Source organism: Danio aesculapii, chromosome 2 (assembly GCF_903798145.1).
Source record: "Danio aesculapii chromosome 2, fDanAes4.1, whole genome shotgun sequence".
Lineage (NCBI taxonomy): Eukaryota > Metazoa > Chordata > Actinopteri > Cypriniformes > Danionidae > Danio > Danio aesculapii.
Window position 1 is genome coordinate 38,597,447 of NC_079436.1, and position 14,718 is coordinate 38,612,164.

General features: G+C 33.8%; 1 protein-coding gene across 1 annotated transcript in view; it reads left to right on the forward strand.

The window, feature by feature from the left end:
* Positions 1–14,718, forward strand: part of carmil3 (capping protein regulator and myosin 1 linker 3) — a 131,992-nt gene that overhangs the window by 97,721 nt on the left and 19,553 nt on the right. Inside the window, exons 20-28 of the mRNA XM_056469324.1 lie at positions 1,858–1,926; positions 2,393–2,486; positions 6,798–6,896; positions 9,156–9,275; positions 12,172–12,285; positions 12,389–12,564; positions 13,914–14,001; positions 14,096–14,206; positions 14,313–14,379. Of these exons, the coding sequence (XP_056325299.1) occupies positions 1,858–1,926; positions 2,393–2,486; positions 6,798–6,896; positions 9,156–9,275; positions 12,172–12,285; positions 12,389–12,564; positions 13,914–14,001; positions 14,096–14,206; positions 14,313–14,379 (938 nt within the window). The remainder of the gene's footprint in view (positions 1–1,857; positions 1,927–2,392; positions 2,487–6,797; positions 6,897–9,155; positions 9,276–12,171; positions 12,286–12,388; positions 12,565–13,913; positions 14,002–14,095; positions 14,207–14,312; positions 14,380–14,718) is intronic.

Genomic DNA, 14,718 nt, shown 5'->3' on the forward strand with positions numbered 1-14,718 from the left:
TAAATAAGTCGACTCAGAGTTATGTAAATGATTTGTTGTTTGTCTGGATCTTTTGCCTATTCATATTAGCGTCAACATGAAACAATACCAAATATGTGCTGGATACGGTAAAACGTGAACGTGCCTTTCCCTTCAAACACTAGAAGGTGTGAGTGGAACTAATCATAACTAAAGATGAGTGAACATTAATGAGTAAATATTCTAGGGATTATTGCAATAATCCCCAGAATCTACCCTGCAAAGGGGGATTTGTTGGCCATTTGCTAAAGGAAGGATCAGAAAAGATGTATGGGACTTTGTCAGAGCTTGACAGGAACTTTATCAGTACACAGTTCAAGGACAAGTTTGCTCCTCCAAGTGTAAGTTAGTGAGATTAAAATGGTTGCCTCCTTGTTTTCTCTAGCTTGCAAATTATTTATTTAATTGTGTTTTGTTATTTGTAATCGCTCCACGCAGCTTGTAATGTATCTGGTTTACTCTTTATATTTTCATATCGCGTCTAAAACCATGTTGAAAATGCGATGCCTGCCACTTTCTTTACGTATTTAAATGTGTTTGTGAGCTCGCGATCCCCTGCTGTTTGTCATTGCTATGGCCACCGTCTGTTCCCGAAACACGTGCGGCTGTCAAGTTTTAAAATAGTTCAGCTTTTGCCGCTGTGTGGATTAATACTGAATGTGTGTCACTGTTTTTACTTATGGTTAGCAATAGAGCAATATTCTGGTGTTTAACTGCATTGCTTTAATGCACTCCTGCATTGAGCTCACACCATATACTCTGTACTCTGGCTACTTAAACTATGTTGACAGGCCATGGTGGGTGTTTCTCTCAGTCTCGCACTGAACACAGTCGATCAATCAGCGCAGATTAGCATTGTGCTAAGAAGGCGTTTGGGAACAAATGAATCACTAAACGAATCATATGGGAGTCTTTGGAATAATTAAGTAAAAAATAAATGCAAATCATAAGACAATGAAAATGTTTTTTGACTTTGCATGCATATCAGCCTGTTGTTGGAGACCCCAAAACCAAAATATTACATTTTTTTAGGCATAATAAGGGCTCTTTAATTAATATGGATTCAGTTAGGCATTTAATGATTTAATTGTACAAATATATATTTAATTACGAGTTTAGTTTAGTTAGTTTAAACTTTATTGTCCATTCTGCTTGGCACAGAAAGGAAATTTGTCTAACACTGGATTTAAGACAACAACTGCATACATACAACCATACAACAATCACACGAAACACTCATCAAGACAACAACTTAAGTTAAAAATGTAAAAACCAAATTAGCCCCATACATATTACTGCAGATCATTATTACAACCATCCATTCACTTCAAACAGTGATCTGATTCTGATCTGATCTGCAATAGAGATAAATGACTTTTTATAAGCATTTCTTCAGACTCTAGGAATTTTAAACCTGCGTCTTGATGGTACTGTAACATTTCAAAAGCTGAGTGAAGGGAATGTATTATCTTTTTAAAAATGTGTTGCGTGTTTGTTGGATGTCACTTTTACATGTATTCAGTTGTTTATTGGTTTATTATTTTTACATCATTCATTCATGCAATGTCTAAATGTCAACATCAAATTTATGGGAAAAAAAACTGAACTGAATTCAGAATTTCAAATCAGAAAATAGACAATTTTGACAATTATCCTCGTTCTTTCTTATGCTTGTCATATTGAAATTAGAATCCAACACATTTTTTTTTTCATTTAAACCTGTGCAGAAAATGTACAGAAAAGCATGCAGGCTTAATTTATGAGTACTTATTAACAATACATAACTGATAATAGCTCAGTAAATCATGAATGTCATGTTGTTATTGTTGTTTTTTACAGAAGTGTGACATGGGATCGGAATAACACAAGTGCTACGGGTTTCCAAGATGTGGCTCGAGCCCTGGAACAGTATGACACACACTCGCATTCATTTCATACACACTCCTCATTGCCTCATCCGAATGAGCACTGACTCATTCAACCCTCTGAAAACTTACTAACAGCATGCTGTTACTGGATAAAATAGGATCCTCAGTCCGTGCCTACACGAATCTGGTTTTGATTGCACAGTCTTTCATCACCTCTCCGACCTGCCTGTGATGCTCAATTAAAGTATTGTTCTAGAAACACCTCTTTCTTCCCTGGAGATTTACACCTCTATTATTTAATGTAGAAAGTTTTTATTTTGCATTCAGAGGACTGTAATCAGTTCTTAGAACAGAATGCTTTGGAAACTGTTGAAAGAAACACAGTGCTCTGTTAAAAAGAAATAATGCAATGGCTTCTTTCTTAAGACACAAATAAACCGTGTTCTATTATTTTATTTATTGCAATGTTTTGAGAAAACTTTAATGTTTCATGATTCTCTCCTCAGTAACTTCACCCTGCAGTACATGCCTATCCCACTCAGTGATGTCACACAAGCGTACCGCAGCTCCCCCGACAGGACAGAACAAGCACTAACCAAGGTGAGAATAATGCTTTTGAAAGAGGGGGATAGGAGGATTTAATCAACATTTAGGAAACGTGTCCATCGAAGCATATTGTTAATTGATAACGCCAGTGTAATGATGTCCTTCTTCGTTGTGTTGGTTGGTGGTAATAAGAAAAGAATCAATACAGTAATGTAGTTGAACTGGAATTTATTTTTTAGATCACTCCCTCTGTATCAAAAAGCATATGCAACAGACCAATAAACCTTAACATCAGTGCAATGTCTGTCTGTTGGATGCCACAAAGTGAAAGCATGGGCACAATAACCATGTTGAAAATGAATAAAAACAATACATAAAGTAAATTAAATTGTGATTTGTAACATATATGTTTCAAAAAGCATATGCAACAGACATCAGGTCAATAAACCTTCACAGCACTGCAATGTCTGTTGATCAGCACACAATTTTTAAACTCTCATTTGTTCTCATTTTGAAAGGAAAATACAGAAATGACTAATAATAAATAAATCTAAAATGTCAAACCTTGTAAATGAATTCCTAAATTAACATTTTACATGGAACATACAATTTACATATGTAACGAAAAAAAGGAACAAAATAATCAAAAATACAGAATTTAATTTGGATTAGCCATTGTGTTTATTAAGCTTTACTTATATGTAACCTTTCACACTTAAGTCTGATCAAAATATGTTTCCCTCACAACAATGATACAATATTTAATCTGATTTAAAACACTGAATAAACTAAACATCCATATTTATTTAATAATATTGGTATTCATAAGAGGAGCTGAAAACCGTACCTGTCTGTCGGACGTTGTCTCACAAAGTGAGCGTGCGCCGGAAACTATGTCAGCTGTCATCTTGTACCTGCATGATAATATTCACCTATGAATACTTGTATTATTTTTCATTTGGATGTAAAGAGAACACCATCAAAACTTTAAACATTTAGACATGAATAACAAAAAATATTAAAGGAAAAGGAAATTTTGGTTCATATTGTCTATTTCCTTTAGATCGCCTTTCAAAATAAAATATCCTCCAGATAACGAATATGAGCCAATAATCTAGTGCAATAACACACACACACAAACACGTCACACCTGCAGCATGACGAGGCATCAAGCATCCATCTAAATGTTGAAATCACACAAACTCTGCAGAAACTCACGTCTGGTCTGAACCCCTTCCCCAGAGAACGTTTTATTTTATTTATTTAAATGTTTCAGACCTTGTGGAGGACTGTGGTAAATGACAGTTGTTTTTAAATGCACTATATAAATATAATTGATTCATTGATTGACTGACTGACAAAAGAGGATATTTTGAAGAATGCTGGTCACCAAACATACCAAATGGTTAGTTGATTCAAACCATTGACTTTAACCATGATTTTTGTTTGTAAGTAAATGGATACTATAAATTATGTGATTTTCAACATTCTTCAAAATAGCTTTCTTTAACAGGTCTGGAACAAAGGTGACTAAATTTTCCCTTTTTAGTGAATTATCATTTTGAAGAAGCTATATTCCTTTATTTTGGTTTGCATATAATAATTGTAAAGTGTTTTTGCTCAGAAACCTTTTATTCTTTTGCAAATTCAGTTTTTTTTTTCTCACACAAAACTGTAATGCTCATGAAGTGGCTCTTAGGACAGCTCTATTTTCATGTATTCATGTCATTCATATTCATTATTTTCCGAATTTTATCATACGGCTTTAAAACTTGTTAGCACTCACTTTTGGGGATTTACACCTACCTAACTTTAAATAGTAACAGTTCTTGATTCAAGTAAGCTACAAACACAAATTATAATTGGAAAAAAGACACTTTGGGCTTTAGTGTGGTAAAAGGGGAAGTTTCATGCTTAAAAAAAAAAAAGTTATTCATTATGAAGTCATGAGAAAAAAAAATTGTATTGTGTTCAATATTTGTTTTCCATATATAAACACCGGAAAACATTATTGTAATGTCCTAGAAAAAAATATGCTTTAAAAGCCAAAGTTTATATTTCAAAATTAATTAAGATAGCATGCAAAATAAGATTACTGTAAAAATTTTCCAAGACTATATCGGTGTCCTTCTTTCCCTCACCCTCAGTGGCATTTTCTCAAAAATGACTTTCCAAAACTAAAACAGTAACAATTGTTTAACTCTGGGTACTTGGTACCGGGGACGTCATCAGGAAATAACTGTAGTTTTTAGAGGTCTGTCTGTATCAATAACGCCAATTGCATGAAACTGTGTGAAAGCTTAGAACAGGGCTGCCCAAACTCGGTCCTGGAGGGCCGGTGTCCTGCATGTTTTAGTTCCAACCCTAATTAAACACACCTGAACCAGCCAGTCAAGCTCTTTCTAGGTACACTAAAACCCCCCAGGCAGGTGTGTTAAAGGAAGTTGTAGCTAAACTATGCAGGACACCGGCCCTCTAGGACCAAGTTTGGGCAGCCCTGTTCTAAGCTTTCACAGTTTGGACACCCCTGGCTTAGAATGTCTAATTTCAGCCGATATACATCACTTATATTTGTAGTGACTTATACTGATATTTGTTGTACTGTAACGAAGTTATTTACACTATATACCCCTCAGATTTTGTACATTGTTCAGTATGCATATTTTTCATATCACTCATATATGACACACATGTGCAAGTCATAAATCAAATGAAAGCTCTCATTCCCAACAATAAGGACCCACTGTTATTTTTATAGATGTAAAATCCCATATTTAGATATGATATATATGTAAGATCCCATATATATATATATATATATATATATATATATATATATATATATATATATATATATATATATATATATATATATATATATATATATATATATATATATATATATATATATATATGATTGAAAAGGTGAGACTCTCACCTTTACACTGATATATTGCGATTGTTTTTATATTGATGTTGACTTTTTTTCTAACATCTGTATTGCTACAGTATGTAAACAACCTGTGTAATATTAGACACCTTTCTAGGTGCACTCAATAACATCTCACAGATTGTGTGTTTGCTGAAGTGTCCAAGATAAGTGGTGCTTCCCATCTCTTAAATAACAGTCTCTTTGCAAAATCTGCACTACATGACAAGTGACAAGTACACACACACAAATCTGCATTAAAACATGGGCAGCCAAACTAGATATTCAGTTTACTATCGCCATAGGACATTTTCTTTTCTTCTCCTTTGTTTGATTTGAGTACTGATATTCTCAATTACTCCACACTGACTTGATGGATCAAGATGCTGAACATTAAATTACCCTTGAAAAGTTAATTGCATTGTGTAGAAATGAATGTGTAAATGTCAACAAGTCAGAAAAGCAACACTGCACATATTAATGTAGCTTTAATACATGCTTTTCTAAATATTAAGCATAATAGTCAACCATTGTGGAATATTAATAAGGTTTATTATTTATTTATTTATTATTATTTATTTATTTATTTATTTATTTTATTATTATTATTTTAACATTTGGTTCCCACAAGAATTGGACAAAGTCAATTGGCCTGTGTCCACTTTCTTATGCCGCAGCAGAGTGTCTTTCTCCACCACTGTTCTCCATCTCTGAGCGTGTCCATCCCTCGTTCATCCATTCCTACTGCTCTGATTGAGAGAGCGGCACAGGACATCAACAGAGCTTTGGATTAAGAAACAATAGTAATTGGAGTAATTGAAGTTTTGAAATTTTATATTCATTTTTATTTCATTATTATTATTTATTTTATTATTACTATTATTATTTTAACATTTGGTTCCCACAAGAATTGGACAAAGTCAAATGGCTGTATGTGTGTCAATGGGAGAGTTTATTAGTTTTTATTTATTTAATATAATTGTAATTGGCGGTTCATTCAACTGTGGCAACCCCTGATATAGCAGGAAATAAGCTGAAGCAAAGTGAGCGAGTGAGTTTTTCCCACAACCCTGAATATTTGGTTGTGATCATAATAATCCTTGTGATTTCATGGGACTAATTTGATTTCAAAAGAGCAAGCAAAATCCGTTTTTCCATGAAGAGACCCCATTAAATGTCCATGACTGTGTGTCCGGTTGCTTTGAGATTAACAGTCCCAAGGTGGTGAAATGTTTATGGACATTCAGTGAGCCCGTAAATGTGAAACTCTTACAAGGTCATCGCTGAGAGAGAGACTGCGCAGACAATATATTTATCTTTCTTTAATTTGCAGCATAATTACAATCATTTCCGCCTGGCTACGTGGCTTATCTGAGCATCGATGTTCTTTTCTTTGTCATTAATGAGTATTTTCTCTCTGTCTGTGTGTTTTTCAGATCCAGCGCGCTCTGTTGAGGAATAACCAGACTCAGCGTTTCTCTCAGAAACAGGCTCTTCGGCTGCATCAGGGCCTGGTAACTAGTACTGCAGAACAGGTACGGCTCAATTACAGATCATTTACTCACATTAATATTACACATTGTCTGTGTAGCTCTAGAATATTGCTAATCCAACTCACTAATCCAATTAGCACTTTATTTATATGTATTTATATTTACATTTATTCATTTAGCAGACACTTGTCTCCAAAGCGACTTACAAGTGAGAGCACTTCAAATCATCAGAGAGTAGCAAAGGGTATGACAAGTCTAAGTTAGTTTAGATTTAGCATGTGGTGTTTATAAAAGATGTCTGGTGCATATGGAGAGGAAAAGAGTGTGTCCTACAGGTCATGCTTTCATACCTGCATGAAGCGCACTAAGAATTGCACAATATTTTTCAGAAACATGGAATGTTGATGAAGTGTGTGGTGAAGTGTCTGGTGCATATGGAGAAAAGAGAGTGTGTGTCCTACAGGTGGTTTTAACGCCTAATCACCAGTGTGGAGCACACTCAGAATTTGCACAATGTTTTCCCTGAATCATGGAGGGGTTATAAACGTGTGATCATGTTCATGAAGATAAGGATCATCTCTGAGTTTTGGTCATTCCTGTTTCAGTTTTGCTGGTTGATTGAATAAAGGGGTGATCCAGAGTGTATTTTTAATGTGTGCTGGTTGCTTAGAATGTAGAACGCAGGGAATGTGGCCGCATAGAGAGACAATGCACATGTTGGTGAAGATTGTGGGTGCTTGAACTTGAGCGTATTACATTCAGAGGTGTTGTTTGTATTCACACATCTACGTTAAAAAAGAATTTAAGTTAAAAATATGATATCGTAGTGGACCACCAACCTGGTGTAACTCATGACTAAATTGCAAGTTTAATTTCTATGCATTTTGCATTATATGTGAATTAAAGGGATAGTTCAGACAAAAAGTGCTAATTATGCCATCATCATTTACTTTTATGAGTTTCTTTCTTCTGTTGAACACACAATAAGGTATTTTGAAGAATGTTGGATACTGGTAGCCATTGATTCCATAATATTTTTCTTTTCTGCTATAGATTTTAGTGGCTACTGGTTTACAGAATTCTTCAAAATTTTGAATTTTGTGTTTAATAGAAAGAAGAAACATAAATGTTTGGAACCAAATGCTGTGCAAATTTTCAATTTTGAATGAACTATCCCTTTAGCTAAAAGTGTCAATAACCTACTGAACAGAGTTACATAATTATTTCATTTAAGCTTTGCTTTGTTTTTTTTTTTGTTTTGTTTTGTTTTTTTTTGTTTTTGAACTTATTTGTTTTTGACTTGTTTGACTTGTGATTAAAATGTTGCAGGTTTGAGTCCTGTCTTCGTCAGAGAATGAATGCACACTGTTCTGGGTGTGTGCTCACTGCTATCTGTATGCACTTAGATGGGTTAATTTCGAGTATGGGTCATCATACTTGGCCACATATAACTTTAACATTTTCTGTTTTGTTTTGTTTTGTTTGTTTTGTTTTATTTAGTTTAGTTTAGTTTAGTTTTGTTTTGTTTTGTTTTGTTTTGTTTTGTTTTGTTTTGTTTTGTTTTGTTTTGTTTTGTTTTGTTTCGGTGTTTTTGCTTAATGATTAGAGAGTTGGACTGGTGATTGAAAGGTCGCAGGTTCGAGCCCTGGCACCGGCAGTGATTGAAGGTGGTGGGAGAGAATGACTGCCCACTGCTTTGGGTTTGTGTTCGCTTCTGTGCGTATGCACATGAATGGGTTAAATGCAGAGCACAAATTTGGAGTATGGGTCACCATACTTGGCCATATATCGCTTTCACATTTTCTTTTTTTTTCTTTTTTCACCTTTCTTTTCATTTTAAGCAGCAAAATTACCTCAAAATGATGATAATAAGAATTTTTTCTGGATTGCCAAATCATTAGAATGATCATGTGGCATTGAAGGCTGCTAATGATGCTGAACCTTCAGCTTTGTAATAAATTTATATTAAAAATAAAAAATGTAACCAAACTAAATACATGTTTAAATATACTATACTAAAATATCTCTTTAAAATGTAATAATATCTCACAATATTGCTGTTTTTACTGTTATGTATATCGAATAATTTGGTGGCTTGGTGCAAGCTTCACTGAGGAAAAATGATCAGAAACCAGCTCTCTAGAACATTTTATCCTCATAAAATTATATACGCTTTAAAAACTGTGAAAGAGCGTCTCTTTCATTTGCTAATGTGAACTGTGACTGATCTTTACGGTGAAATGTTAGATCAAACTGTCTTTCTTTCTGTCTCTTCATCTCTCTGTCCTGCTGCTGTCTCAGGTGATGGAGCGTCTGTGTGTTCGCGTGCAGCAGCAGGTGTGTGTGCTGAGAGGAACGGGTGAAGGTGAAGAGCTCCAGGCTGCCAGACAGGTCCTCAAGGAGGCCAGGAACTCTCGAGCCGTGAGTCTGTTTGTCTTCTAGCTGTCAGAAATTGGACCTCCACTAATGCTTTATTATGGCTGTTTTCCACAATAGTACAGTCATCGAACCTACGTAGAAATACAAATATACATTGAAATGATATACTCTGCCAAGATTTTTTTGGTTTCAACTAAAGTTTCAACTAAATTCAGTTTATTAAGATTTTATTTTATTATGAACAAAACGATAGCAATTAGGGGCGGCACGGTGGCTCAGTGGTTAGCACTGTCATCTTACAGCAAGAAGGTCGTTGGTTTGAGTCCTGGCTGGGCCAGTTGCCATTTCTCTGTGGAGTTTGCACGTTTTTCCTGTGTTTGCGTGGGTTTCCTCCGGGTGCTTTGGTTTTCCCCACAGTCCAAAGACATGCGCTATAGGTGAATTGGATGAACTAAATTGGCTGAAGTGTATGAGTGCGTGTGTGAATGTGAGAGTGTATGGGTGTTTCCCAGTACTGGGTTGTGGCTGGAAGGGCATCCGCTGCGTAAAACGTGCCAGAATAGTTGCTGGTTCATTCCACTGTGGTGTCCCCTGATAAATATGGGACTAAGCTGAAGGAAAATGAATGAATAAAAGATAACAATTTCCCACAGAAGAATTCCCTTTTTACAAATGTTTCTTAAGCAGTAAGAGTTATTTTAAACTTTAATAATATTTACCATTATTTAATTTGTACTGTGTTTTATTAAAAGTAAATGAAGTGTTTGTTGTGAAGGTATATTTTTAAAAAATCTATTCCATAATTCCATTTTTTTATATAACAGAGATAATTAAAACCTACCATCCAACATTTTTACAGCGTTTGTTAATGTGGGTGAATGTTAATCTGTAAATTATACCTTTGCTCATTGTTAATTCATTGTCTTTCATAATTCATTCTCATGTTAATTTATGCAACTTGAAAAGTTCAAACATATTAGCACATGCAAAAAGTATTAGTGGTTATTAATAAATGCTGATGTTTTTTCTTATTGCATTAACTAAATTACTGTTGAAAAATTAAAACTGCTGAATATTGTAAAGTGCTACAGGAGTTAATAACAGCTGTAAACGTAATATTTCATCGGATGTAATGTGCTTTGATAAATGCAGATATTTTAGTGGTATTTATTTCAATTTCATTGTGTGTACTGTAGTCTCAGAAGTAAACACCCACTGGTATGAACAGTCTTGCATATTCAGAGGTAAAGATTTTCAGAGGTTATATGGCTATCTGCCTATCAGTGTAAACTTCTGCATGTATGATTAACTTACTTAAATTGACACTGTTAGGTTAAAATGCATAAATAATAGGAAGCACTGAGTAAAAAAGAACTGGTTAAATGATTTGTTAACAAACATGGCCATCATGAGAATGCATTTTCATCCATAATTAAAACTAGACTTCAAAAAAAGTATGTAATAAAAATACATTTAACTTACCATTTTGCTACCCTTTTGTTAAACATTTGACTCAGTGTATTTTCAAATACACATTGAATTTTACAAACATCCCACGGCGTATTGATGAAAATGCAGTCCTACTTTTCTAAATGCAATTAGGGCAAATGACATTTAAATGATTATTTTGCTACCTTTTCTGCGTACACATGTGGCACACATTAATTATATTTTTGGGTATTACATTTTTAGTTTTCAGTTTTCACTTTAATTTTGCAACCTTTAAAACTTTTGTAACGCGTTAAAATATGCATGTTTTTTACATTTTAAACTTGTTGGAAAGTATATATATATATATATATATATATATATATATATATATATATATATATATATATATATATATATATATATAATGCAAAATAAAAATTTTATTATATAACTTACATTATATATACTTTCCAACAAGTTAAAAATGTAAAAAACATGCATATTTTAATGCTTTACAAAAGTTTTAAAGGTTGCAAAATTAAAGTGAAAACTTTAAACTGATAACTGAAAACTTTAAACACATCAAACCCAGTTGATTTGTCTAAATCTGTGTCAAACAGGAAAGTTTTTAACTTTTAAGTTTTTTAACAAACAGAGATGACACCAATCTAATGGAAAGGGGCAAATCGTTTTGTTATTTTATAATCATCAAATCATTTTAGCCTAGACTTAGGAATAGGATAAATGCAGAGCTAGTGTTTCTTCCCATACTGATAAACTTCCGGTGAACAGTTAATGTGACTTTTTTCCATTTTATACGGTTCCTTTTACAGCATCGATGTTAAAATGTAATTAAAATCCAATCAGTTAAATAGACTTTGGCATTCATTTAGTTGCTCAAGCGTAAAACGAGACAAAAAGCCGTTTACTCCCACACACCCGTCAGGATCGACAGGCTAACGCAGAAACTCCATTGAATATACTGGGGTAAAATAAATGTTCATATTTAAAGATATGGCGGGGGAAAACGTAGTTTAATGCAGTGTTTCTTGTACAATCGGAGACCCACTTTTTATCAGAAATCACTCAGCCAGTGGAGATTGCTGATTTATAAAGAAAACAGACCTTAAACGCGTCGATTTTGTAACGGCATACAGTTCACCGGAAGCACTTAACCAAGGTTACTGACAAATTAAAAGTCCTTCTGCATACTTACACATATACCCTATTAACAAAAGTGTCTGATTTGATCAGCGAAGGGATTTAGGCTGATCGGCTTCAATATAAGCTGTTTTAAGTCTTACAACAAGGTTTTGAGTTACTTACAGGATGTTTTTATAGCACGCTGACCTTTTATATGTCAAAAGATCAAGGGAATTTGGATTTATTAGTTCATGAGCCCTTTAAAGATCTCTCTCACCTGCTTGACTCGTGTTCTTATAGCAGTCAGTATGAGAGATAGTGCAGTCATGACTGGTTTATGAATGATGTCTGCTCTGTCCTCTAGCTGTACCCCTCGCTGTGTGAACTGGCCCATGTGTTGTCCGTGGATGGGCCGGTGAGACAGAGACTGGACTCACTGGCAGGAGAACTTGCCAAAGCTGCTGATAAAGAACTACAGGTGATGCCTCCTCTCTCTCTCTCTCTCATTTTTCAGACTGATTTATATCTGCTGTCTTGTTCTGTTGGACTTTTGATGGATGATTGACAAAGGATTTGTGCAGGTCATCGTGGACTCCATGGTGTCTCTGTGTCGGGAGTTGTGTCCACTTTCTTGTGCCGCAGCAGAGTGTCTTTCTCCACCACTGTCCTCCATCTCTGAGCGTGTGTCTATCCCTCGTTCATCCATCCGCACCGCTCTGATGGAGAGAGCAGCACAGGACATCAACAGAGCTTTGGAGTAAGAAACACTATAGGGGGTTGAGTAGTTGAAGTTCTGAAATTCTGTATTCATTATTATTATTATTATTATTATTATTATTTTAAATGTAATTTATTGTGTTCTATTTATTTGATTAATTGTTGTATATTTATTTATTTTATTTTATTATAATTGTTATTGATTATATTATTGATTATATGATTTCATTTGAATTAAAAATTTAATTTAATTTAAATTTGATAGATTTATTGTTTTTATTTTTATTTTTATTTTATTAGTATTTTTAAAATATTATTTTTTTAAATTATTATTTTTTATTTAAAATATAGTTTTATTATTTTAATTTAATAAAATTTTCATTTTTTAATATATTTTATTTAAAAACATTTATTTTATCTTTTTTTATATTTTATTTCTTTTATTTTGTTAGTATTTTAAAAATATTTCTATTTATTATTTATTTTATTTATTTTTCATAATTTTTTATTTAATATAATTTTAATATATTTAATTTAAAAAGCAATTAATTTATTTAGTTTTATTTTATTATACTTTTTATTGATTATATTATTGGTTATATGATTTCATTTGAATTTTATTTAGTTTAATTAAATGTTTTATATATTTGTTATTTTTATTTTATTTTATAAGTTTTTTTTAATTATTATTTAATTGTTTATTTTATTATTTTATTTTATTTGTTTTTATTATTTTATATTAATATTATTATTTATTTTTTATATATATTTAATTTAAAAAACAATTTTATTTTTGTTTAGTTTAGTTTAGTTTAGTTTAGTTTAGTTTACTCTTTTGCTCGGATACATGCTCTGTGCCCTATCCTCATCAGTTGATGACTTTTTTTATCTCCCCTTCTCTTTTGTTCCATGATGATTTGTGTATATTATGAAAGTAGATACAATTAAACTATAAAACAAAAATCAGTGAAGTGTTTAAAAATAAAAACTAGTTACAATGAGGTATTGTTATTCTCCTCAAGTTCATCCATCAAATATTACTTTCATTAGAATTAACAAATTACATTTAGTGGACCACGAAAAACCCAAAAAACTCTAAACAAGTCTTTCTGCACCAATAATACAGAAGCATAATGAATATTACTGTGGGAAATTCAACGAGAAAATAAACTGGAGGAACAAAACACAATGAACTCAAAAGAGTCACTTTAAAAATGTTTATTTTTATGAAAATAAAGCACAAAGCCAAACAGTTTTCACAATGGTAATGGATTACCTTATTATTTGAATTTGAAAAAGTAAGAAAGCTACTGTATTCCCAGCATGATTTCAACATCATCTAACATGTTTGTGTGTGTGTGTGTGTACCTCCATCTCTTGTACTCAAAGGGAGGTGAAGCTCTCTGTGGTCTCGTATCTCACCAACTCCATAGTGGACCAGATCCTGCAGGAGCTTTACGCCACACACAAAACCCTGGTACGACAAATCCAATTTCTCCCTTCACTCGTCTGTTGATTCTGAGCATGTGCGCACGCTTCGCTCTTCCTCACGCATCTGTTCATCATCACAGCTCCGGCAGGTTTCCCAGATGAGACGGCTGGAGGACGGAGGGACGGCCAGACGGGCCCACAGGCACGCAGACATACTGGACGTGGTGGAGGACGACTTCGGCATCAGCATAGTGAGTGTGTTACATGAATCACTCGTGTGTTTACAGTATCTGTCATCTCTTGTTACTCAGCGGACTCGTCATCTGTTTTCATTCACTTCTGTCGTTCTACACATAGGACACGATCGCCATAAAGAAACGCAGCTCGAGGACCAGACGCATTCGCCCCGTGTCCAACAGACTCAGTGAGTCATACACACACACTTGTATGTTGTTTAAAAGGACTTACTATGGGCGTAATGTATTTTATATTGTAAAAAACGCTTATTACACTACCTGACAAAAGTCTTGTCATCGATCCCAGTTGTAAGAGCAACAAATACTAACTTGACTTCTAGTTGATCATTTGGAAAAGTAGCGGAAGGTAGATTTCTCAGATGAATCATCTGTTAAGCTGCATCCCAATCATCACAAATACTGCAGAAGACCTATTGGAACCTGCATGGACCCAGCATCCTCACAAATATCAGTCAAGTTTGGTGAAGGAAAAAAATCATTGTTTGGGGTTACATTCAGTATGGGGG